Consider the following 26,967-nt stretch of genomic DNA (forward strand, 5'->3'; position numbering starts at 1 on the left):
CTGTATATGTAAATCATTATACATTATAAAGTGATGCTGCTCACCTACAACTCACAATTTGAAACTTGTCTACCTGTTGTAAGCCACATTGAACTTACCACTAGGTTGGAAAATGTGGGGTACAAATGCAGAAATAAATACAAATAAATAAATAAATAAATAACGGATGTTTTCTATAGACAGCAGGATTGATTAGCACAGAAATGCCCACTCTCTGCCCCCAGACATGCCTCCCCCCCCCCATGCACACAAAAAATATTTTTTGCAGAGTTAGCGCATGCCCATCTCAAACATAGATGTCCTTTTACTAAGCTGCAGTATAAAGTGGCCTTTGCAAGCCCTCATGCAGGTATTTCCTGTGTACTAAGGCCATTTTTACTGCAGCAGTAAAATGTGCAATTTTCCCTTTTTTGCATTAATGGCCATGTGCTAATGTTGCCATTAGTGTGTGGCCATTAAAAAAAATAAGTATGGGCCCCTTTGAACCAAGCTGTGGCAAAAGGGGGCCTGTGCTGGCTTCGGCACGTATTTTTGATGTGTGCCAAGGCCTCAGTGGGTAAAAGATAGATCTTTCTTTTTTTCAGGGGGATCCCTTAATGTCACCCATTGGCACTGCCTGATTACCACCGGGTACACACAGGCACTACAAAAATAAAAATACGCACGCTGGGGTGGGAACTACTGCTGGGCTGCTGCAGTAGCCCAGCAGTATCTTTTATTTTAGCGAACGTAAGCCTGCTTTGGGCTTACCATCGCTTTGTAAAAGGGGCCCTTACTGTGTTAGCACTTAGTGACACCTAGGGTCCTTTTACTAAGCTGCAGTAAGGGCTAGAGCACATTTAGCACAGCTTAAAATAGCTTTACCACAGGACACACTCAGGCATCCTGCGGTTAGTTTAAAATCGACACACACTAACTCACAAAAAATATTTGTATTTTTGTACAGAGGGGGCATGTTGGGGGTAAGAGAGTGGGTGTTTCTGCACTAAGCAGTTAGCTCAGATACATTACCACATGTTAACTAAGGGGTCCTTGTTCTAAACCACAGTAAATAGTGGCCTGCGGTAGTGTGGGCGGATGTTTTGGGCAGGTGCTGGGTCATTTTTACCATGGCTGGGGAAAAATGGCTTTTTTTTAAATAGGCCGGGAAATGGATGTGCACTAAAATTAAAACTAGCATGCGCCTTACCGCCACCCATTGACCTAGCGGTCAGGGCTCATGCATTACCCGTGCGATAACCATGCATTGTGCACCAACTGCTGATTACCACCAAGAACGCACCCCGTGCATTAGCCCTCCCATACCTCAGTTAACATAGGATTGCCACATGAGCCCTTACCACCTACAAAATAGGTCTTAGTATTAATGTGGTAATTTGTTTTCATTTTTCATTTTTATTATTTTATTAGTTTTAAGTGTAACATCCATCCAAATGCATTACAAAGTACAAAGTAACTGCCATTCCGTCGCGGGGATGACCAAAGTTCCCGGGGGCATGTCGGAGGCATAGCGAAGGCAGGACTTGGGCGTGCCTAACACATGGGTGTCCTCAACCCATAATGGTAAAAAAGGGCGTCCCTGACGAGCATTTGGACGACTTTACCTGGTCCAGTTTTTCTTACGCCAAGCCAAAAAAAGATGACCACCGGAGGGAATCGGGGATGACCTCCTCTTACTCCCCCAGTGGTCACTAACCCCCTCCCACCCTCAAAAAAGAACTTTAAAAATATTTTGTGCCAGCCTCAAATGTCATACTCAGGTCCATCACAGCAGTATGTAGGTCCCTTGAGCAGTTTTAGTGGGTGCAGTGCACTTCAGGCAGGTGGACCCAGGCCCATCCCCCCCTACCTATTAGACTTGTGGTGGTAAATGTGAGCCCTCTAAAACCCACCAGAAACCCACTTTACCCACATCTAGGTGCCCCCCTTCACCCATAAGGGCTATGATAATGGTGCACAGTTGTGGGTAGTGGGTTTTGGGGGGGTGGGGTTGGGGGACTCAGCACATAAGGTAAGGGAGCTATGTACCTGGAAGCTTTTTCTGAAGTCCACTTCAGTGCCCCCACAATACCTGAAGCCGTCATAGAGCCAGGTATCCCCTTTCAGTTTAACTTTCAGGGGAGAGGAAGGGGGCTGCAACTACTGGGGAATTAAGGAAGAGTCATGCCTTAATTCCTCCAGTGGTCAGCTGATCAATTAAAGCACCTTTTTGTACCATGGCTGTGCCTGAAACAGGTCTAACTTAGGACATCCTTCTTTTTTAAACCTGGACATTTCTTCCTGTTCAATAATCGCTGTTGGTCGTCCTGATTTTGGGACCTCCCTAGGTCTGTCCAAAACACGCCCACAACATGCCCCTTTGCTATTTGACATACTGCAGTTTTGGGCATCCGTATTCTGCCTTTGCAAAATCTGAATTTGGATGTTTCAGGTACGCGGATGTTAATTTGGGCATTTTGAGACATTCATATGCTTTGAAAATAAGCTCAATAGTGCTTTTAGGACTTCGAGGAATTCTAAATAGCATAATATATAACTAACTAGACTTTGAGCCCGTAAAAACGGGCTATTATAGGAAGGGGGGGTTGAAAGGCCCGCCCCCACCGCCGAGTTCGCCGCTGCCCCTCCCCCTCCGAGTTCGCCCCCCCCCCCCACGAGCCGTCACCACCCACCTGCCACCCGGCCGGGCCCTCGCTCCGCTATTGAAACAGCGAGGGTCCGGGAACGCAGCACTGAGCTCTGCTGAGCTGCCGATGTCGGCCTTTGTTCTTCTTCTCTGCCTGTCCCGCCCTCGTGTGACGTAATGTCGTCGAGGGCGGGACAGAGGCAGAGAAGAAGAAGGAAGGGCGATGTCGGCAGCTCAGCAGAGCTCAGTGCTGCATTTCCGGACCCTCGCTGTTTCAATAGTGGAGCGAGGGCCCGACCGGGTAGAAGGTGGGTGGCGGCGGTGACTCGGGTGGGGGGAGCGTTAGACGGCGGTGTCCCTCCCTCAGCAATGCGCAGTACAGACCCTCTGTGTTCCGCCCCCCGTCATCACGTATTGACGTGGGGGCAGAGAAGGTCTCTACTGCGCATTTGCGAGTGAGTACGGTCACTCGCCGTTTATATGTTTGATAAGCTTAAGGGACTTTTTAGTCTACGTGGCCTTATTCTCTTAGGGGCTCATTTTCAAAGCACTTAGACTTACAAAGTTCCATAGTCTAAGTGCTTTGAAAAGATTACTTTAATTAGCAGCCCACCAATACTAAGATGCAGGCAGCAGTCCAGCAACAAGGTAGGTGTTATCCAGTCTTTTGCACTGAGTGTCACATGTATGATTATCTCCCAGTTGGTAAGCAGTCATATGAACTGAGGCAGAAAGAGAGGTATATAGAGAAGACCTTCAAGTACATAGCAGAAAGTGATCCTGAAGCAAGGACCTGCACTCCAAGTACTGTAATATCACCTTGCACCAAGGATGAGTCTCTGAAGGTATTTTCTTTACAAATTTATAGCCCATGCTGCCATTCTATGTGGGCAACAATAAAACATACATAATACAATGCATGAATATAAACAAGAACATAAAAACATGAGACAAGCAGAAACATATATCACTGATCATTAAACAGATCACATTGCCTGATACCAACATATAACATTCAAATGGAAGTAGAATCACCCTAGAGCAATAAATGAAAGCGAGCATACTTATCACATCAGGAGTTATTGAAAAGTCTTTCTGAAGAAATAGTATTTTAACTGTTTCCGGAAGAGAACACAATTACTAATACTGTGCAACTCAGCAGTTCCAAAGCATCAGACCTGCAACGCAGACCACTGAAGAGTGATCTCTATCTGGTCTAAGCTGATTATAAGATGAAACATCTAACAGGAGTTTCTCTGCTGACCGCAATTGATAGAGGAGCATCATTTACTGCCATATGGATTCAAGCCAATATTGTAATCTGAATAGAATAGAATAGGAAGCTAGTGTAACTGAATTAATACAGGGGAGATACAATCATATCTTGAAAGCCCATATAGCAATCAAGCTACCACATTTTGACCTACCTGTATACAGCATTACAAATAAGATGGTAGCTCTAAATATAAAAAAGTGGGGTAATTGAAATTTGGCATCATGATGCCTTGGACTACTGAACATTTTGGCTATAGGAAGTCTTGAAGCCTCCTAATTAGCGCTGCATTTCTGAAGTAGGCTATGAAAACTGTAAGGCCGTTTATAGCTATTCTGCATACTGTTTATGATTCTTTAATTTGTAATTTGTAATTTATCAATTTATATTTTACATTTCTTATCTTTTTATTACTTTTTATTCCTTAATTAATTTAGGGCTGCATTTTGATTACAATTTGTAATTGTGTGATTAAAGGTATGTGTTCCCCCCCCCCCCCCCCCCCCCACCATAGCTCCTTGTAACTCTGGACAATGGAGGGTTAAGGGATACCACTGGGATTAACTTGCAGATCTAAGCCATGTCCAGGCTCCAGCATCGAATAAGTAGTTTTCTGAAACCATACATAGATAGGACTGTGTTTTATATGATCCAATTTGTCTGGTTAACTTAGGGGCCTTTTTACTAAGTGGCAGTAATCCCACCGCGAACTTACCCCACTCCAAAGAAGAACTACAGTCAGGCTACCACAGCTGCCTGGGGGTAGTTCTCATCCCCAGTACACACCATATCCGGCTCTACAAAAATATTTTCTATTTTTGTAGCACAGGGGTTTAACTGGGGTAATCGGGCAGTGCCGCATGCAGGTTAGTCATGAGCCCTTACCTCCATCTCAGTGGGTGGCGGTAACTCTCCCTCCTGAATGGCCACGCTTACCCGCTGTGGTAAAAGGGGACCTCAGGTGCTAGCGCAGTCCCCTTTATACCGCAGCTTAGTAAAAGGACCCCTTAGGTAGTTAAGTACTAACTGTACACCTCACCACCCACAGAGTCACTGGCTATGGCTTCAGAAATCAGTGCTGGTATTCAGCGGCACTAACTGGATAAGTGGCACTGAAATCATCAATTTGCTCCTGCCCAATTAAATTGCTTTGAATATTGACCCCAACATTTAAAAAGGAGATAGAGCAGCTTTTAAACTAGAACCATGGAATTTAGGGGATCCCCATAGATAGGTTGTAATAAAGGCAAAAGTAGACCAAATGCCTTTATTTATTTATAGTATTTATATACTGCCTAGACCTAAGTGGTTTACAATTTTCTCTTTCAGTTACTGATTCTTTCCCTAATGGGCTCACAATCTGGTTATATATTGTACCTGGGGCAATGGAGGGCTAGGTGACTCACTCATCAATTCCAGTAAACATGCAGTCGAGCTTGGGAGTGGGTCAGTGGTCTGGAATAGAGATCTGGGGGTTTGGGAAACACTCACGTTCTCGGGGATCATTTCAAACTTTTAGTTTCCAACTTTGCAATGGCAGCAACATCAAACAGTCTTTTGTGATCCAACTCCAGGTAAGCACACACTGTACCAATTCTTCTGTTGTTCCTCAGGAACTCCTTTACCACTTCTCTCCTCGGGTTTATTTACAAGGGCAAGATCCTAATAGGTAATATATATGCAGTGTTCCTCCCCCTGGCTGCTTCTTCTCCTTTTTGGTACAGACTCAAACTTTGTGGGTTCAGACCCTCCACTGGTATGACCCTCTGCTTACGGTGACCCCTCTGGTTCCACCCTGGTCTCGGAACCGAGCTGTCCCTGCTCCAATCAGGGGCGTAGCTACGTGGGGCCACGGGGGCATGGGCCCCACAGATTAAGCCCTGGCCCCCTCTACAATGACCCCCTCCAGCCACCGACCCCTCCCCCACCTTGTTTGCTGGCAGGGGTCCCCAACCCCCGCCAGCTGAAGAGTCTTCTTCAGCGCCGGTCGACTCCGGCGCCTTCGTTGTGTGATAATCTGTTTGTGACACCTTACGTCCTGCACGGGGCTATGTACAGGACATGCACGGTGCAGGATGTCAGGAGTTCGAAGCAGATCATCACACAGTGAAGGCGCCAGAGTCGACCGGTGCTGAAGAAGACTCTTCGGCTGGCAGGGGTCAGGGACCCCCGCCAGCAAACAAGAACCTGGCGGCGGTGGGGAGTGTTTGCGATTGCGGTTGCGGCGGCGGCGGCGGGGGGGGTTGCAGTTGTGGCAGGGGGGTGTCCAAAGTGGCGGGGGGGTTGTGGCGGAGGGAGGCGGTTAAACAGTGCCCCCACCTTAGGCTCTGACCCCCCCCTCCCGCTGAGGTCTGGCTACGCCCCTGGCTCCAATCCTCAGCTCCATGACTGGGTCTCTCCTCTACCCACCTGCAGTACACACAATCTCCTGATTACCACTTTCAGAAGCTGCAATCTTCCTTTACAGCCAGTGATCACACTCCTCACTTAGGATTCCCCTTTTCTCCTCCTGGTCTCTTGGTAGGAAACCATCAGGCAACCAAAGACAACTCTCTTGGGCATAATTCCAACCTTTATCCCGTTTGCAACTCTTTCCCCTCTACAAGGACAACTCTTGTCTCCTGAATTCTATTTCAAAACCACTCCCCGCAGGCTGAACCCAGGGACATGCTACCCCTCCAGCCATCTGGCAGGAACCTCCCTCCCCCCAGGCCTCTGGAAAAATCTGTCACTCTACTAATACCCATTCCATGGGGTATTACAGTTTAAATAGTCAATATTTTCAATGGAGGAAGGTATATAGTGTGTATGTGTGTGTGTGTGGGGGGGGGGGGGGAGTCCCTCAGGAATCTGTGCTACTTAACTGGAAAAACAAGTGAGGTGATCAAATTTTGTGATGGCACAAAGTTATCCAAAATTGTTAAATCACAAGAATATTGTGAGAAATTGCAGAGGACCTTATGGGACCGGGAGACTGAGCATCCAATTTGCAGATGAAATTTAATGTGAGCAAGTGCAAAGTGATGCACAGAGAACAGCATCCCAGATCAAGGTTCCAGATTAGGAGTCACTGTCCAGGAAAAAGATCTAGCATCAATAATTGGGTGCTAACAATCAACTATTGATATTAATTAGCACTTTAACATTTGAATGTGCATCTGGCTGTGTGCTATTCTATAAGGCAAGGCACCTAACTACTGTAGCACTTATCCTAAAAGGGGGTGTGGCCATGGGAGGGGCATGGGTGTGCCAGGAAAAGTTACACATGTAGTACTGCCGCAACGTGCCTAACTTGGGTGCCATTATTTACATCAGGTTTCAGCAGCTGTAAGCCTGGTGCCCAAAGTTAGGTATGGGAGTTGTGCTGCATGTGCTGTTCGTAGAATAGTGCTTAGTGCCAATTTTTTTTCAGCCCCCATTTTTGAATGTTATGTGGAGGAGTGGCCTAGTGGTTAGGGTGGTGGACTTTGGTCCTGGGGAACTCAGGAACTGAGTTGGATTCCCACTTCAGGCACAGGCAGCTCCTTGTGACTCTGGGCAAGTCACTTAACCCTCCATTGCCCCATGTAAGCCGCATTGAGCCTGCCATGAGTGGGAAAGCGTGGGGTACAAATATATATATAAAAAAAAAATATATATATATAGAATTCTCCCTTTGTGTGCAATTCTAGCCACTGCATCTCAAAAAAAATATATAGCGGAATCAGGAAAGGTACAGAGAAGGGTGATCAAAATGATCAAGGAATAGAATGACTCCCCTATGAGAAAGGCTAAAGAGGCTAGAACTCTTCAGCTTGGAGATGAAATGGTTGAGGGGAGGTTTGATACATTTCTATAAAATAGTGCGTGGGGTGGAACAGGGGTGATGTGAACCACTTATGTACTCGTTCCCAAAGTACAAGGACTAGGGCATATAATGAAGCTACTAAGTAGTACATTTAGGACAAATTGAAGAATTAAGCTCTAGAAAAGTCCATGAACCATTATTGAAGTGCACTTGAAGAAAATCCACTACTGATTCCTGGAAAATATAGAAGGCAAGCTTCTGTTCTCCTTGATCTGTTAGTGTGACGTTTGTCTATAAGGGATGAGGCAGCAAACTCAGCTACGATACCTCAGTACCTTTGTCAATTTTAAACTTTACTGAGATGCTGCAGATCTGCAGAAACACTTCCCATAATTATACAGTCATCAAGGCATGTGAATGTCCCAAAAAGAATTGTTCTGCAACATATTTTGTTTTTGCAATTTCCCTCATGACACATGACAGCAAAATGGTCTCTCCTGCAATAATGACAGTCTGCAGTCTCTGATAGACATCCAGTCCTCTGTACATACCCTTTTCCGTAGTGTGTGAATCTAGAATCATGTTTTTGCAAAAAGGAAGGAGAATTACATTTCTGTCTCTGGTGGAGACCTTCCTCTCATAAGTAGGTCTGAGAGGATCCTGGGCTATTTATTGAAGCCCTTTTGAAACCCTTTGGTTTTTCACCATATTAGTTCTGGGTTTATGATCATCTGAATCATAGGAGCCAACTTTTCAAAATTATTGGGGGTGCTAAGCCCAATGGAAATAACCCCTCCCTGGACACATACAAAGAATTTTCTCAATATTGGGGGTGCTCAAGCACCCACAGCACTCACAGAGTAGGCTCCAATGATCTGAACAGCCTCTGCTAGTGTCAGTCTACTTTCCAACTAGAGCTTTTGTGATGACTGTTTAAAATACCCATGACTAACCCAATTGATGTTATCATTCCTGCTCTTTCCAAACATACCTCTGCTTTCTCATGTTGGTTTCTGATGTAGGCCTTTACAGGCTTCATAGGACACTGGTTTCACTGACAGGCAACATGCCCTGTCATGCATGAGGCTTTTGGAGGGACCCAAATAGGCATCAAATTTCCTCATTATCAACAATAGGTGTATACATTCATTCAAACAACATTTCCCATGTTGTTTCATGTCATGTTTAAGACAAAACAGGAACATAAGGCCGTAGCTGTTGTCATATTGGGACAGACTGAAGGACCATCAAGCCCAGTAGCCTGTTTCCAATAGTAGCCAGTCTAGGTCACAGGTACTTGGCAAGATACCAAAAGAGTAAAACAGATTTCATGCTGCTTATCCTAGAAATAAGCAGTGGATTTTACCAAGTCCATCTTAATAATGACTTATGGACTTTTCTTTCAGGAAATTATTCAGACCTCTTTTAAACCCTGCTAAGCTAACTAATTTTACCACATTCTTTGGCAATGATTTCCAGAGTTTAATTATACATTGAGTGCAGAAATAGTTTCTCCAGTTTGTTTTAAATGTACTACTTAGTCGCTTCATTGTGTGCCCCCCTAGTCCTAGTATTTTGGAAAGAGTAAACAAGCAATTCACGTCTACCTGTTCCACTCCATTCAGTATTTTATAGACCTCAATCATAATTCCCCTCAGCCAAACCTTAATAGCAATCAACTCCAAAGGGGGCATGGCCATAGGAGGTGCATGGGCAGGTCAGGGGCCTTCCCAGAATTTAGGTACAATGTTATTGAATACCTGCATTTGTTGGGCTCCAGCATTTATACCAGCCTAAGGCAGGTGGAACCACTTGTGCCCAAACTTAGGCGCAAAATGCTCACTAAGCTAGTATTCTGTAAAGGATGCTATGCACAGAGCACCTTTACAGAATACTAGTTTAGTGCGGATTATAATCTAGCTCTAAGTGCTTAATGCCCTTTAGTGAAGGGTCTCTAACAAGCAACTGAGCAACTGTGTTAAGGGGGTTTACAGTAGTTTGCCTGTGTTTGTGCATTATACAGCACATTACTGAATTTTTCTGCCAAGAGCATGGCATGGGCAGAGAGTGGGCATGGAAGCGTTAACCAGCTAGATCGTTACGCTTACCGTGTGCTAACTGGCTAATGTACAGTTAACGTAGGACTAATTATCACCTGCTAAATAGGAAGTGTTAAGTGCTTCTGCATTAATATGTTGGTCTTATGTGTGTTCAGCAACATTATCTCATGGCTTAAATGTGATAATACTGGGAATGTCCCTTCTTGATACAGGGTTAGTTTTGTACTTGTTGTGCATTAAAATCTTGCATTATAGTCCTTTAAGCCCAAACTTAATGTACTTTAGTAAAGGACCCTTTACTTATACAATTTGTCCATATATTTTGTTTATATGGAGTAGAGAAGTGGCCTAATGGTTAGTACAGCAGAGTGCGGACCTGGGAAACCAGATTTGATCCCTGCTGGGCCCTGACAGTCAGCAGTAAGTTGAGATCCTGGGAAACCAGGTTCAATTTCCTCTGCAGCTTCATGTGACTCTGGGAAAGTCACTTAGGGGTCCTTTTACTAAGCCATGGTAAAAAGTGGCCTGCAGTAATGTAGACACATGTATTGGGCGTGCACTGGGCCAGTGTTTACTGCATCTACAAAAATTGTTGTTGTTTTTTTAATGGGACAGGAAAAGGGCCTGAGCATAGGCGCCCCGTATAAGAGGCTTGGGGAGGCTAAGCCTCCCCACCCTGCCACTGCCCCGCCCTGCCGCCGCCGTACCTTTAAATATTATAGTTTTGCTGGAGTCGCGGGCAGCCGGCATTGAAGACATCGGCAGGCTTACGCCGGTTCCAGCAGCCTTCCCTTCCCTCGTTGCAAGTTGGATGATGGCTCCGCCCTCTTCTGACATATTTCCTGTTTCTACGAGGGCGGAGCCATCATCCGACTTGCAACAAGGGAAGGGATGGCTGCTGGAACCAGCGTAAGCCTGCCGATGTCTTCAATGCCGGCTACCCGCGACTCCAGCAAAACTATAATATTTAAAGGTATGGCGGGGGCGGGGGCAGGAAGGAAACAGGGCAGACGGGAGAGGAGAGGAGGGTTGCTGCACATGGTGGAAGAAGGGGAGAGGAGGGTTGCTGGATGGAGGGAAGGGGAGACGAGGGTTGCTGGACATGGTGGAAGAAGGGGAGAGGAGGGTTGCTGGATGGAGGGAAGGGGAGAGGAGGGTTGCTGGACATGGTGGAAGAAGGGGAGAGGAGAGGGCAGGGGAGAGGAGGGTTGCTGGATGAAGGGAAGGGGAGAGGAGGGTTGCTGCACATGGTGGAAGAAGGGGAGAGGAGGGTTGCTGGATGGAGGGAAGGGGAGACGAGGGTTGCTGGACATGGTAGAAGAAGGGGAGAGGAGGGTTGCTGGATGGAGGGAAGAGGAGAGGAGGGTTGCTGGACATGGTGGAAGAAGGGGAGAGGAGGGTTGCTGGATGGAGGGAAGGGGAGAGGAGGGTTGCTGGACATGGTGGAAGAAGGGGAGAGGAGGGTTGCTGGATGGAGGGAAGAGGAGAGGAGGGTTGCTGGACATGGTGGAAGAAGGGGAGAGGAGGGTTGCTGGATGGAGGGAAGGGGAGAGGAGGGTTGCTGGACATGGTGGAAGAAGGGGAGAGGAGGGTTGCTGGATGGAGGGAAGGGGAGAGAAGGGTTGCTGGACATGGTGGAAGAAGGGGAGAGGAGAGGGCAGGGGAGAGGAGGGTTGCTGGATGAAGGGAAGGGGGGAAGAGGGTTGCTGGACATGGTGGAAGAAGGGGAGAGGAGGGTTGCTGGATGGAGGGAAGGGAGAGGAGGGTTGCTGGACATGGTGGAAGAAGGGGAGAGGAGAGGGCAGGGGAGAGGAGAGTTGCTGGATGGAGAGAAGGGGAGAGGAGGGTTGCTGGACATGGAGGGGGAGGGAGGAGTGAGGAAGGAGATGAGATAACAGAAAAGGAAGAGAGTAGAAAAACTGCACATGGATGAAGAAAATAGGCAAAAGCTGGATCCACTGGACAGTCAAGTTTGCGGAGGACCCAGCTTTTATTTATGGATGTAGGACAAGAAATGAAGAAGAAAGGCGGAAAGTAAACAAATAAATGGAAAGGAAGCCCTGGAAACGGAGTTAAGAGGACAGATAGCAGCAGAATCGGATACTGGGCCAGCACAATCAGAAAAACAAAGTCACCAGACAACAAAGGTAGAAAAGATCATTTTATTTTCATTATATTGTTTGGAATATGTCCACTTTGAGAATTAGGTGTTCAACATTAAAAGTTGATTTACTTATTTATGACATTTTATCCCACATTAAACATGAATTAGGATGTTTTGTGGCTCTACATGAGAATTGTGATATTATGATCCCTTGTTTCAATATTGTTGACGGTCTGCATTTTCCATATGGGTGGTATATTGGTGTATTAGGTTCTGCCCAGTGTAATATTTATGGTACAGTAAGGTTCAGAGTGTGTTTTTGCACAAAGTTGTGCATAGTGTTTTGCAGTTGAGCGATTGTGGTTAGTATATGCTTTGAGCAACCACTTTATTCTTTGACATATGATACATAGCTAATATCTAAATTTAATAAAAGGTATTAATTGTGACATTTTTTTTTCTGTGTGTGTGATCAGACAATTATGGATTTAAGCCCCACCCCTGGCCCCACCCCTAACCCCGTCCCCTTTAGCCTCCCCAAACAGTTGGGCCACCGACCGCCTATGGGCCTGAGGTAAAAATGAAACCAGCGCGCACCCAAAACCGGCCTGAACCCTTAACGCCACCCATTGATCTAGTGGTAAAGGCTCACATGCTACACACATTGTGACCAGTTGGCGCACGCCAAGAGCTGATTACTGCCGGAACCGGCATGCATAGGAGGAAATAAATAAATAATTCATCCAGGCATTATGGGCGCATGCCAAATTTGAAATTACCACCAAGAGAGTGTGATGGCCTGGCGGTAGTCTCATTTTGGTGTGCGCTGCATACTTGTAGAGCCTACCGCAGCTTAGTAAAAGGATCCCTTAACCCTCTGTTGCGCCAAGTATAACTTAGATTGTGAGCCCATTGTTATAATTGCTGTATTTATTTCCTAGCCACACTCCTTAGTATACTCATTGCTTAATTATAAATGTGTATATGGGTTTGCATACTAAATTTTTCTAAAAATCCATTCCATTCTATGTCTTTTTCACTGACAATGTTTCATTTGACCACCTTAGGTCACATTCTTTGGTAACTTTTCAGACAGGTACGTTTTCTGCCTTTGTTCAGTTTTGTGTATTACTCTGTGTTTTTATTTTTCTTCTGGTCTTTTATATATTCACTGTTTAGAAATGATATATGTATTTTTAAATTACTTTATTTATTGTCATTTTCATCATGGAGTCTTGCAATTATTTATTTATTTTATGTTCTAATTATTCACACTATTTACACATTTTTAAACTTGTGGTATATTGTACATGTTTATGCCTTTTGTATTATTACTACATGTTTGTTATTGTTTTTAGACCCCTGAGGCAGGCATTTTGCTGAAACACGGTGCCTCTTGAAGAATAATGTTTTATCTTCCCATTCAGGGCCAGATGCACTAAAGTCGTCGTTAGAGCCGTTCCCTATCGAATTCCAGTCGTCCTCCTGTTATCTTTATTGAAGAGCTTTGCTGATCACACTACTCTCTTTCTATGTTCAGATTATGACATGCTTTGGAGAATTTTGTGAGATTCCCTTTATAATGTAGATCTAAAATAAGTGCTTATTTTGAATTTTTTAGGAATCCTGTTAATAAATTATCTGTCTTAGTTTGCATGCTTTCAGGGGCAAGCTGATTTATAAGGGCTCATATTCAAAAAGAAAGGGAATGGGACTTGATATACTGCCTTTCTGTGTTTTTTGCAACTACATTCAAAGCTTTTTACATGGTATATACAAGTACTTATTTGTACCTGGGGAAATGGAGGGTTAAGTGACGTGCCCAGAGTCACAAGGAGTTGCAGTGTGAATCAAACCCAATTCCCCAGGATCAAAATCTGCTGCACTAACCACTAGACTACACTTCCACTCCAAAACAACACTATTTGTTGTATTTGGAAAACAACACTAACTATCTAAATAATTACTGCTAACCAGGATATTCAGCGACACTGTCCAGATGCTGTTTCTGAATATCCTTACAGGCTTCCTCTATACTATCCCCCAAATTCTATATATTGAGCCTTAATTTCTGCATGGAAATCAAAGCGTATTCTATAACAATGCATGTAACTTAATTGGCTAACTAATCAGCGCTGTCAACTGGATGTTAACAAGCAATTATCAGCACTAATTGGCACAACTCGTTAAGTGTATTATGTAACATGATGAGCATAATCTCAAGTCGTATAGTTGAAAAAGGGACATGGTATGGGCAGGTCGTGGGCATTTTGAAAATTTATGTGCATTATGATAGAATACACCCTCTCTGTACCTAATTGGGATTTAGGCCAAGTAAAACATGGCCTAAATGGACATGACCAAATTTGTTTGCATGGAGAGGCGCTTGGTGTAGTCAATATACCGCTTGGAAATTTAAGCCAAATCTATAAAATGTAGTCGTACTTTATAGAATATGCCTAGACATATTTTTTTTACCACGTGGATTTTTCAGTAGCCTTATATAGAATCTAGCCCTCTATGGATATTGCCAGCATGGAGTGTGGGTAGAACCAGGTCAGCACCAGGTCTTTGGCAATAGTTAGTCTGTTATCCTGATCGCTGAGTCGACTGATAATAGACAACTGTCCTAAGGTTAACCTAACCACATAGCAGCCTGAATATTGCCACTATCTGGATAAGTTCCAGTGTTCACTTATCCATATATTCGGGACTGACCACTATTTGGATAGTGGTGTTACATATCTGGATAGTGTTTCACTGCCAAAGCTGGCTTAAAAAATATATATATATACTAACCGTGGTGGCTGAATAGTGACCCACATATGTACTATATAATAAAGAAAAGTTTCTTTTTTTCTAATTATAACAATTAAAATGCATTGCTTTATAAGCTAATAAAGCCATCACATCAGCATAATATATTCCAAATGAAGCATTTGTGTTTGATACTTTCATATTTCCTACCACTGCAGAAGTGATGTGATTCATGAAATTCTGGTTGCCACAATAATAGAGTCAATCTGTAACTAGGGACCCAAGTCATTTTTACTCATTAGCAGATATTACAAAATCAATTGGAATGCTACCATACTATGGTTTTTCTATTATAATTATTAATATTATTTGTTTAGTGCATGCTCTGATTACAGAATAGTATATCCATACACCAATGAAATATATATCATATACATTTGTTTGTACGAAATCACTAGCCAAAGATTTTTGTAAAATAGAATGAGGTTATCAAAGAATAAAATATGTTATTTAACTGCACACCTGCAGATATGTGTACCTTACATATATAAATACAACAAAAAGTGCTACTTACATGCACAAGCACCCTAAAAGCTATATACTATAAGGGCAAAACATGGGCAGAGCATAGGTGGGACATGGGCTTATCTCTCACTTGGACACACACACCCTGATATTCAGATTTGGTGCATCCATAATGCCTGGATGAATTATTTATTTCCTTACAATTGCACTGTTTCCAGCGGTAATCGGCAGTTGTTGCGAACCGACCGGTCATTGCGCGCGTGAGCCCTTACTGCTAACTCAATGGGTGGTGTTAAGGGCTCAGGCCGGTTTTAGGCACATGCTAGTTTCAGTTTTACCACATGCCCTTTTCCCATCACATTAAAAAAACAACCTTTTTTGCAGACATGGTAAAAACTGGGCCAACCCATGCCTAATATACGCACCTACACTACCGCAGGTCACTTTTTACCACAGCTTAGTAAAAAGGCCCCAGTGTGTCTTAAGCCTGTAGAAATTGCCTTTATTGATTCTTGAAGTGCATTTCTCTAGTTTGGCCAGCAGATGGTGCATGTTATGTTTTAAGCTGTTACAAAGAATTGACCTTTCCCTTCTTTAGTTAACACAGGGACCCTTTTACTAAGGCGCACCTACAAGTGGCCTGCGGTGATATAGGCACATGTTTTGGACACGCACAGGTCAATTTTTCAGCGCACCTGGAAAAAAGGCATTTTTTTGTGGTTGAAAACGGACGTGCGGCAAAATTAAAACTAGCACGCGTCCATTTTTGGCCTGAGACCTTACTACCACCCATTGACTTAGCAGTAAGGTCTCACACACAAACTGGGCGGTAAGCGGCCATCACGCATAAACTGAAACTGCTGATTACCACCGGTTAAGCGCCACATGGTACAAAATAGAAAATATTTTCTACCGCATGTTTTGGGCACTCGTCAAAAATGGAATTACCGCCCGGGACATGCATTGGACATGCATAGACACCTATGCACCTTATTTAAAGGGCCCCACAATTAAAGGAAATGCCTGTAATGATGTAACCAGCTTTTTTTTTTAATGTTGTTGAGCAGACTCTATTGGACCAGGAGCTTTTTCATTTCAATTGTACTGGCTTTTGCCCCAGTTTCAGCCCTGGAGAAGAAAGAGAGAGAAAACTCTTTGCTGAAGCCCTGTAAAACAGTTATATTTATGTCCTGATCTCCCCAGGTACTTTCAAGGAAGTAAACAAATGTTTAGTTAGTGTTATAATTGATCCATATTTCAGTTACCTGTTATTATTTGTTGATTGCATGTTTTTTGTTCCTTGTTCAATATATTTTAAGACAATAAACAATTTATTATTGCCTCTGCCTGTCTGGACTGATAAAGAATCCTGGTGGTTTGTGTGTTGGGTCTGTGAGTGCTTTCTGGGAACTGTGGGACCACTGGGAGTGTGGCTCCAGTAACCTAGAAATCACTGGGGAGACTCACCCAGGGGTGGTTGTGACCCAGTTAGTAGGAGGAGGGTGCTAGTGTAGAGCACATGCAACAGGTGCTGGGGATAGACCCTCTAAGTAACAATGGGGTAACCCCAGATGGGTGGCTAGGCATTTCGTGACAGCCCCTTTATAGAACTGCCCCCAAAACATAAGCATCGGAACAGAGGGGAGCCACGGTTGCCACAGCACCCTCAAACTTTCCTTCTCTACACTTACTCCAATGAAGTGTTTCCTTTCTTACCTCCCTCTCTCAGGTCAGTGAAGCTCCAACTGGCATAACACCAAAAGTATCATGGATGGTGGGTCTTGTCCTTGAGCATTTGTGCAAGCTCAAGGACTGCCAGCTCCCATCCTCTTTGAACAGGAACTTTGGAGGAGGCAGATGCAGCAGGCCTTGAGCATGTACAGATGCTCAAGGCTACATGCCTGCCAGCCCCAATTCTTTTGGTGTTATGCTGGTTGGAGTGTTGCTGCCCCACGGGAGGGAGATAAGGTAATTATTATGTTGTGGGACAGGTGGAAAGAAGTGTGAAATGCTGAAGACTTTGGGGGGGGGGGGTTCAGTGGAAGGGAAGGAAAGAAATGCTGGACACCATGGGGGTTCAAAGGTAGGGAAAGAATAAGATGATGGATGCCATGGGGAGGGGTCTATGGAATGGGAAGGAAGGAGATGATGGAGTAGGGGCAGAGCTAGTGGCAGAGCCTGGGTGTGGTTGGGGCAAGGTTTGTGGCACAACCTTGGGGCCCCCAAAACAAAAAGGTGTTCCACTGTCCCTGCCTCAAAATGATAATCTATATAATTAATATATATTCTTTGCATTAAATGAAAACATACTGCATTTTAAACAGTAAACCTGTTAGAACATAGCTGTAATAATCTTACAGTCTTAAAACACAGTTAGCAGAAGAAAATATCATGATTTAAAATCAATCAAAATTAGAATCCAGAATAAATTTCATGCAAAGGAAAGCAATGGAAAAGAAGACTGGGTAGGGCATTTCAAATTGAGCTCCTCCCAATTTGAGAGAGAGAAAATTGCAAAGACATCTATTGTGTTTAGAGATAAGAAAAACAAGCAGAACGAGAGGTATTCTAAATACTTAAGTTGTTTATCTCCTATCTCAATCCTTGACAAATTTTCTTTGGATTTAGGAGTCAGCCCAGAAACTGAGGGGCCCTTTTACTATGCCACGTGGACACCTACATGCGCCCAACGAGCATCAATTTTGAGTTACCGCCTGGCTACCGCGTGGCCCTTGCGGTAACTTCATTTTATATGTGTGTCCATTACGCACACCAGAAAATAATTTTTATTTTCTGGCACACAGCAGAAACCAGGCGGTGATCGCAATTCTACGCACGTAGATGATTACTGCACAGTTAATACATGAGACCTTACCGTTAAGTCAATGGCTGGCGGTAAGGTCTCAGACCCACAATGGACGTGTGACAATTTTTATTTTGCCACATGTCCATTTTCGAAAAAGATTTTTTAAAAGGCCTTTTTTACAGGCACGCTGAAAAATGGATCTGCGCGCACCTAAAACACGTGCCTACAATAGTGCAGCCCATTTTTCAGCGCACCTTAGTAAAAAGGCCCCTTAAGAAACAACATCTGAGACCTCTACTTCCCTCAACCCCCTTGTCTGCACTGATAAGAGAAAGCTTAATAAAATAATGCACCCCTGCATGCAACTGGCAAAAATACACAGCCAGCAGCCCCATCCCTATTGAGTCTCTCTCTCTTCCTTACTACCCAATCTCTCTCTCACTCTTTCTATCTCCCTTCCCTCTCTGTCAACCTATCATCTAGTCTTGCTCTCTCCTCACTCCATCATCACTGAGTCTCTTTTTTAGTCTGTCCTCCCTACCAGTCTTTGTCCCTAATCTCACTATCTCTATCCTTCCTTAAATTGGCCACCACCCCAGCCCCTACCTTTCCAACTAAACTAGCCCTCACTACCCAGCAAGCCAGTCAAACACCCCTCAACCAACTAGCCGTCACCACTCAGGAAACCAGTCTGTCCCACCCCAGCCAGCCCGCACCACCCAGCAAGGCAGTCAACCCCTATTTCCCCAGAACCCTTATATTCCAATCCAGTCAGCTACCCACCCACCCCCAGTCTATACCCCAGAAAACAAGTCAGCTCACTCCCTCAGTCCCTTTCCCCCCTGCAAGTCAGTGAGTAACCTCCCAGCCCTTACCCCCCCCCCCCACAAGCCAGTCAGCTGCTCCCCAGCGTGTACCCTAGTAAGCCATCAATCCACCCTCAGCTACTATGCTTCCTGCATGCCAGTTAGTGACTCAATAATCCTTAATCCCTTACAACCATACCCTAGTCCCATCCTCACCTTTGCAACCCAGTGAACCCCCAGCCCTTACTCACTGCAAACTGGTCAGCTACACCCAGCCTATACCCCTGCAAGCCAATTAATCCAGTCGTAGCTCTTTCCCCCTGCAGGTCAGTCAGTAACCCCCCCTAGTCTTATTCCCTACAAATCTGTCAGTTACCCCCAGTCTTAACACTGGTAATCCAGTCGGCCCACTCTCCAGCCCCTATCCCCCCCCAAATATACAGTCAATGACACCCCCAGCCAGTTATCTCCCAGCCTGTACACCATCAAGCTAGTCAGGCCAACTCCAAGCCCCTATCCCCACCCCTGCAAACCAATCTATGACACCCAAATCTCTTCCAAGAAAGCAAAAAGGTAGATGATCTGCAAACTCCAAGACGGAAAATGAACAAAGCAGATCGTTAAGAGACACAATGTGATTTATTGATAAAAACCAAATAAAATATATATGGGTGATATATATCTTTGTGTAAATCAGCCCGACACAGGCCGTGTTTCGCCCAGCAGAGCTGCTTCAGGGACTACAAAATAAACAATATAAAATTAAAAAATTAACATAAAATAAACATATATATTGTATACATCTTAATTAAATATAAAAATATTACATATATGTGTATATTCATATATAATTGCAAAATATCAGATGAAAAAATAATAATTTAAAATATATTCATATATATTTAATATATTTTAAATTATTATTTTTTTCATCTGCTTTGTTCATTTTCCGACCCAAATCTCTTCCTTCACAAGCCAGTCAGACCCCTCCAGCCCAAACCTCAGTAAGCTGGTCAACCTACACCCACATCCCAAGCTCCTATCTCCCTTTTTACCTCCTACAAGACAGTCAGTCTTCCTTCCTTCCTTCCTGCAGCTAGCCCTCAGAGCCATTCAGACTGCTATTTGTGGCTCTGGAAGCACAAATGTCCTCCACCCTGCATCACATGTCTCTGTGTGAGTCTGAGCCATGTGGTGCAGTAACTGTATTGCTTTCAGGTTCTCAAGTCTTGTAAGACCAGTTCAGCAATTCCTGTACTGTGCAGCTCAAACTCACACAGAGCCACATGGTGTGTGGAACAAGAAACTCACACTCAAGTTACAGCTGAGGGTGCCACACAACTCCTTTTTTTTTTAAGGATCATGAACATCACAAGTGCCAGGTACAAATTTCTAGTCGCCATGGTGATCTGGCACTTGGGATTTTTGAGTCCTGTCCTATCTCTCTCTGAAATCTTGTTTGCATAGCACACTAGACTTGTTGGCTTGCACAGTAGAACATGCCACACCTAGATTTTATGGCCAGAAATACCCATCCTCTAATCACTCTACAACCTTGGAAACAGCAATCTCTATTGGCATTCTTACAGTTCCCCAAAGTTTACAAATTTCAATGCTAGTCATTTCCAAAGTATAAGAAGGGTCACACCTATTAATACATAGAAAGATACAGAAATATTCAAGAATTTGCAAACACACTTAGGGTCCTGTTTACTAAGGGGCACTAGCATTTTTAGAGTGTGCTAAGTGTCTCTAGCATTAGCATGCGCTAAAAACACTGGCGCACCTACAGCACAGCTTAGTAAACAGGGGCCTTGGTTAGGTTGTCTATATATGATACATGTTATGAACTCCAGAGGGAAGAGCTCGTAGGTGCAATGTAATTTGTATGGTGAGTGCTAGCAATAAATTTGAGGAGCTGAGATCATACTCCACACCAACTTAGAAGTGAGGTTCATTCTTGTCATGTAATGTACAAAACTAACCACCAGCAATATGCATAGGATAAATCACTATCTAATACAGCCATTAACAAATATCTCTAAAAATATATATATATAAAATATTATCTTAAGTGAATATAAGGGTAAATGTATGGAATGTGCACAGATTCTAAACTTTACTCACCGCACCGTGAGACAAGTAAAGGGAATCATCACAGCACATTGCATTCTATCAAATGATGCAACTCACATAAACGTATCAAAATATTATTGATAAAGAAACTTATCTGAGTTGATGTCCTTGTCTGACAGGAAACAACTTTATTGCTGGTGGTCCCATCCAGTACTATAGCAACAACCCCTTTATTGACTCAAATTAAAATATCTCACAGTATTCACCCATGAGTGATCTAAAATATTCAATGCTGCTCTCGACAAATCATAAGCAATATTTTTGTAGACATATTTGTTAATGACTATATCAGATAGTGATTTACCTTATGCATATTGTTGGTGGATTGTACTGAATGCATGGGATTTGCAAGAGTTTAATTGGCAGGTGCAAAACTAACCCATTTGGAGAAACTGTCCCCGAGACAAAACCACAACATACACAAGTAGCAGTATGATCCCATAAGCCTCTCTCCTATATACATGGGGTTAAAAATGATCAGGAATCAGTGGCGTACCAAGGGCGGGGCAGTCCGCCCCGGGTGCACGCTGCTGGAGGGTGCAGAGAGCAGCCACGCACCTGTCGGCTCCGCTGGTTCCCTGCTCCGGGGCAGAGGGAGCAGGGATCCAGTGGAGCCAACAGCCGCGTAGCTGCTCCCAGCAGCTAAGAATGCACCCGGGGGGGGGGGGGCTTGATGCGCCAGGGGGGTGTCATTGCACAGGGGCGGTCATGCTGCACCCTGGGGGGACAGATGCCGCTGCACCAGAGGGGGGAATGTGCAGTGGCGATCCGCCCCGGGTGGCAGCCGACCTAGGATCGCCACTGTCAGGAATACTAACAAACAGAAATTATCAAACAACCTCATACCAGATACAGCTAGAAAATCATCAATGCTGGTAATGTCATCTACTGCTTCAGTAAGGATATGGACATTACTGTTCCAAATAGTCTTATATATTTCCATGTTGTCTTTCATGACTTGACTTTTAGGTTTAGCAGCAAGAGCCAACGCAGCATTAACAACCTGCAACAAACAAACAAAAGGGCTCTTTGAATTCACCTAGTTTAATACTGTAATAGAACTAGCTAAGGTTTCAGTGCATTAGTCAAATCATTTCATATGCACATGTACATTTGGGATAATTTTCTAACCTTTGTCCACATATAAATCATGTTTTACATGTGTAAAATGGCAGTTATAAAACTGTGAGCAAGAATGCATGTGTAAAAGTAGGTGGCCAGTCTACTAATAATGCTGGCTCCTCATACATCCCAATGGCTTGTTTTGGGGTGTTTTTCCCTTGGACTTTTTTTTTTAATGATCTTAAATTATAGATGCACTGAGTAGAAAAGCATCTAGCAAATGACCATTTTCAAAACAAAATGTTGGACGTATTTCTGGTTTGAAAATGACCATGTTCACTACTGGATTTTTAGATGTTCCTAAAACATCTAAAATCATATTTAGACATCATTTCGAAAATGCCCGTCTGCATTAAAAAAAAAACTAAAACAATTTTTAGTTTGTCTCACATAGAGGACACTTTTCAAACTATAATTATTTACATGGGTAAAAGGGATTTTAGACAGCTGCATACTAACTTTACTGCAAAAACATATCTGCAGAAAAAGCTCTGGAGTGCCACATTTGTTTTATTGAGCAAGGGAACTAAATAAATTAAATAAATTAAATAAAAAGAAGCATTTCCCATAACGAGAGACAATCTATCTTTAATAATAACGTACACATCTCAATAACTTCAAAAGTCCAAATTCCAGAATTAAACCCACCAAATTAAATTGCTTACTATCCAAGAAAACCTCTAATTGGGTGGGTTTAAAAAATCATATTAACACTTGCATTTACAAGGAAATTGAAAAACAAAATACTACCTCTAGGGCCAGAAATTCAGAATTCATTTCAAGATATGTCTTCCTTTGAGGCTGCGTCTCTCAAGGTAAATCAGGGAAAATCTGTGCCTTTAAACTCTTGCTTGCTGTTTAAGCAATTTCTTTTTTAGTTCAAATATAGAAAACGAAAACCAAACAAAGGGGCCCTTTTACCAAATGGCAGTAAAAGGGGCTCTGCAGTGTATAAACCCGCACATCGAGACCCCTTTTTTGTTTTAAAAAAGAGAAATGGCCGTGTGGTAAGTTAAACATTTGTCCTGCAGCCATTTCCTGGGAAAGCCCTTACCAATCCCTATTTAGGAGGTGGAAGGGGCTCCGACAGTAGCAGTGCAGTAGCAGTGGGTACAGTGGGTTTCTGGTGGGTTTTGGAGGGCTCACATTTACCACCACAAGTGTAACAGGTAGGGGGGGATGGGCCTGGGTCTGCCTGCCTGAAGTGCACTGCACCCACTAAAACTGCTCCATGGACCTGTATACTGCTGCGATGGACCTGAGTATGACATTTGAGGCTGGCACAAAATATTTTTAAAGTTCTTTTTTGAAGGTGGGAGGGGGTTAGTGACTACTGGGGGAGTAAGGAGAGGTCATCCCCGATTCCATCCTGTGGTCATCTGGTCAGTTGGGGCACCTTTATGTGCCTTGGTTGTAAGAAAAACTGGACCAGGTAAAGTCGTCCAAATGCTCATCAGGGACGCCCTTTTTTTTCCATTATGGATCAAGGACGCCCATGTGTTAGGCACACCCAAGTCCCGCCTTCGCTACACCTACGACATGCCCCTGGGAACTTTGGTCGTCCCTGCGACGGAAAGCAGTTGGGGTCGCCCAAAATCGGCTTTTGATTATGCCGATTTGGGTGACCCTGTGAGTAGAACGCCCATCTTCCGATTTGTGTCGAAAAATGGACGTCCTTCTCTTTCGAAAATAAGCCTGAATGGTAATTTATTCTATGCAATAGCTCAATAGATGGAAGATGTGCCAGTCTATGTAAGCTCTAAACATACATGTTTAAGTGCAGGAGTGAGAAGCTCACTCTTATGTTGAGTGAGCTGGAGTGAGTGTGCATTATTCACACTGCTATAAACACCAGGGACCCCAGTCAGGCTGGGGTACAGATCAAGGAGTATGGGAATAAAGAGGCCTTCTGGGAGGGGGGGGGGGGGCTCAAGGAAGGGTTATTGGCAGGGTATTAGTGTCATAGGATGGTTGCCATACGGGGGATTTTCTAGATCAGGAGGATTTCTACAACAGGGGTGTTATTGCCTTGGACGGTTTGCTGTTGAGGATGTAATACTAACTGGTTAACATGTCCATATGTGGGAACCTTTAGCACTCCCTAAATAGGAGGCAGTAAGTGTTTCTACAGTAATCTTTTAAAATTTGTGCACATTAGTGCATGGCCATATATTCATCAAATAGAAAACAGCTGTTTTTGACAGCACACTAAAAATAGGCTAAGTGTGTGGGAAAGTCCCGCATAAGGACGTGCTAAGCCTATTTCTTAGCACAGCTTAGTAAAAGGTCCCCATGGGTGACAGGGAACAGCTGACACTGGAATCAGAACCATCTATGGTGGTAGCAGTGATTTTAGAAAGCTGCTTTCAAATATATGTTGGTGGTGGATGGGATTTCTACATTTTTCTCCATACACAGCTTTCTAAAATCACTGTTTCCTTGGTTTGGAAAGGGAATCACACCTGCTGTCCTGCACCTATTTTACAGGAGGTTCTACATTTGAGATGAATGTGTGAATTCCTCTTTCCAAGTACTGTCTAAAATCTACCTTTATATATGTTTCAATTCTAAAGCATTATTTTCAATGAAAAAAATAATCTGCACATAAAGAAGGTGCAAGTCTGTGAGTACTTTGTACCAAGGGAAATTTCAAATCAAAAGTACATATGAACTTTAACGTAGTTGACAATCTCACCGTCTCTGCTCGAGGTCACATTAACCTTGGAAAAATTCCGCATTTTTAGGTATAACTTGTCTGGAATGTTTTTACGTTTGGGGAGCGTGCCAGGTGCCCTTGACCTGGATTGGCCACTGTCGGTGACAGGATGCTGGGCTAGATGGACCTTTGGTCTTTCCCAGTATGGCACTACTTATGTACTTATGTACTTATGTACCTTTCCCTTGTGATCTCTGAGTAAGAGGCATCAGTACTACCGTGGGGCAAGCTCAGGCGCCTGGTGGTAGTTCAGGCATTTGCACACATTTCCCCAGTGCTAAAAAATACTTTTAGTAATGGGGGCGTCTTTGAGGGGTGAACAGTAGGCATGCCCAGCACTAATCAGTTTGCGCAGCTACATTGGTGTACACCAACCGATTAGCACATGGTCCTGTGTGACTCCTTTCCGCCCACTACATAGGTATCGATATGGGCTCACAGGCCAATGGCTACATGCTAATTAGGAAATTAGCACCTGGCTATTAATATAAAATATGAAGGGAGGCGGAGAGGAGCACCCACCTGGAGAGTAGTTGAAAAATGCCCTGAGGATCCTTGCTCTAATGGAATTAGTGTGCGCTGATTTGTGTGTGCTAAATGATAAGAAGCCCATTATATTCCTACAGGCATCTTATCATTTAGCATGCGCTAATTTGTTGTTACATTTGTATCCCACATTCCACCTATTTGCAGGCTCAATGTGGCTTACATAGTACTGGAGAGGCATTCGCCAACTCCGGTATGAACAAATACAAAGTGATGTTGTGGTAGAATAAGGTTCATGTGGAACAGACACATTAGGGAATCGTAGAGCGGAAGAGTTATGTTAAGTCCATTACATGCTTTGGTTTTGTTGTGTTGCGGGGTTCAGGCATTTAAGTTGGGTCGGTAGGGTATACCTTTTTGAACAGGTTAGTTTTTAGTGATTTCCAGAAGTTTAGGTGGTCATATGTTGTTTTGACGGCTTTTGGTAATGCATTCCACAGTTATGTACTTATGTAGGAAAAGCTGGATGCATTTGTTGATTTCTATTTGAGTCCTTTGCAGCTTGGGTAGTGAAGATTTAGATATGTTCGTGTTGATCCAGATGTGTTTCTGGTTGGTAGGTCTATGAGGTCTGTCATGTATCCCGGGGCTTTGCCGTAGATAATTTTATGAACCAGGGTGCAGATTTTGAAAGCAATACGTTCTTTGATTGGGAGCCAGTGCAGTACAGCTACCACAGGAGCCACGTGGTAGCTGTACAGTAACTCCATTTTGACACAGGTTGGTCACGTGTAGATGCTTACGCAGCTTAGTAAAATGGCCCCTAAGGGTATTCTATAAAGAACTGTGCCTGAATTGAAAAGCGTGAAGTGCAAACTAAACACATGTAGCTTAAAAGGGGCATGTTTATGGGTGTTTCATGGGCATTCTAAACTTTCCACGATAATTACAGAATACAGGTCAGTGCACTTAAATCTATGTGCAGAGATTTACACCAGGTTCTTATTGATGTAAATGGGCATGCGTAGATTTAGGCGCTACAGTATCAACTAATCATATTCTGTACATTGAGCCTAAATTTTATAGAATACTCTTAATTCCGTGCACAATTTTTAGGTGCCATATATAGCATCTGGCCCTAAGCCCCATTTCTAGTGTAGCAGTCAAAAAGGACTTTTTTTCCCATTTGTTTCAATAATGGCCCTATGATAATGTTAGCGTTAGCACATGACCATTTAAAAAAATAACTGCGGTAGCACTTATCACCTCCTATTTAGCCAGCATTAAGGGCTCTTGCTTCATGGATGAATTAGTACAATGGTATAGTGCATCTACTCCCATTCTCTGGCCCTGACATGCCCTCACCAAGAACATAGTAAAAATAATTACTGCTCAGTTAGGGGACCTTTTACTAAGCCGTGTAAGCGTCTACATGCGCCCAACACTTGCCAAAATGGAGTTACCGCCCGGTTACTGAGAAGGCTAGGGCTTTTCAGCTTGGAGAAGAGACGGCTGAGGGGAGATATGATAGAAGTGTATAAAATAATGAGTGGAATGGATCGGGTGGATGTGAAGCGACTGTTCACGCTATCCAAAAATACTAGGACTAGAGGGCATGAGTTGAAGCTACAGTGTGGTAAATTTAAAACGAATCGGAGAAAATTTTTCTTCACCCAACGTGTAATTAGACTCTGGAATTCGTTGCCGGAGAACGTGGTACGGGCGGTTAGCTTGACGGAGTTTAAAAAGGGGTTAGATAGATT

General features: G+C 43.7%; 1 protein-coding gene across 1 annotated transcript in view; it reads right to left on the minus strand.

The window, feature by feature from the left end:
- Positions 1-26,967, minus strand: part of CTNNA3 (catenin alpha 3) — a 1,864,538-nt gene that overhangs the window by 474,863 nt on the left and 1,362,708 nt on the right. Inside the window, 1 exon segment of the mRNA XM_030204967.1 lies at positions 21,727-21,883. Coding sequence (XP_030060827.1) covers positions 21,727-21,883 — 157 coding nt within the window.

Source organism: Microcaecilia unicolor, chromosome 5, assembly GCF_901765095.1.
Source record: "Microcaecilia unicolor chromosome 5, aMicUni1.1, whole genome shotgun sequence".
Taxonomy (NCBI): Eukaryota; Metazoa; Chordata; class Amphibia; order Gymnophiona; family Siphonopidae; genus Microcaecilia; species Microcaecilia unicolor.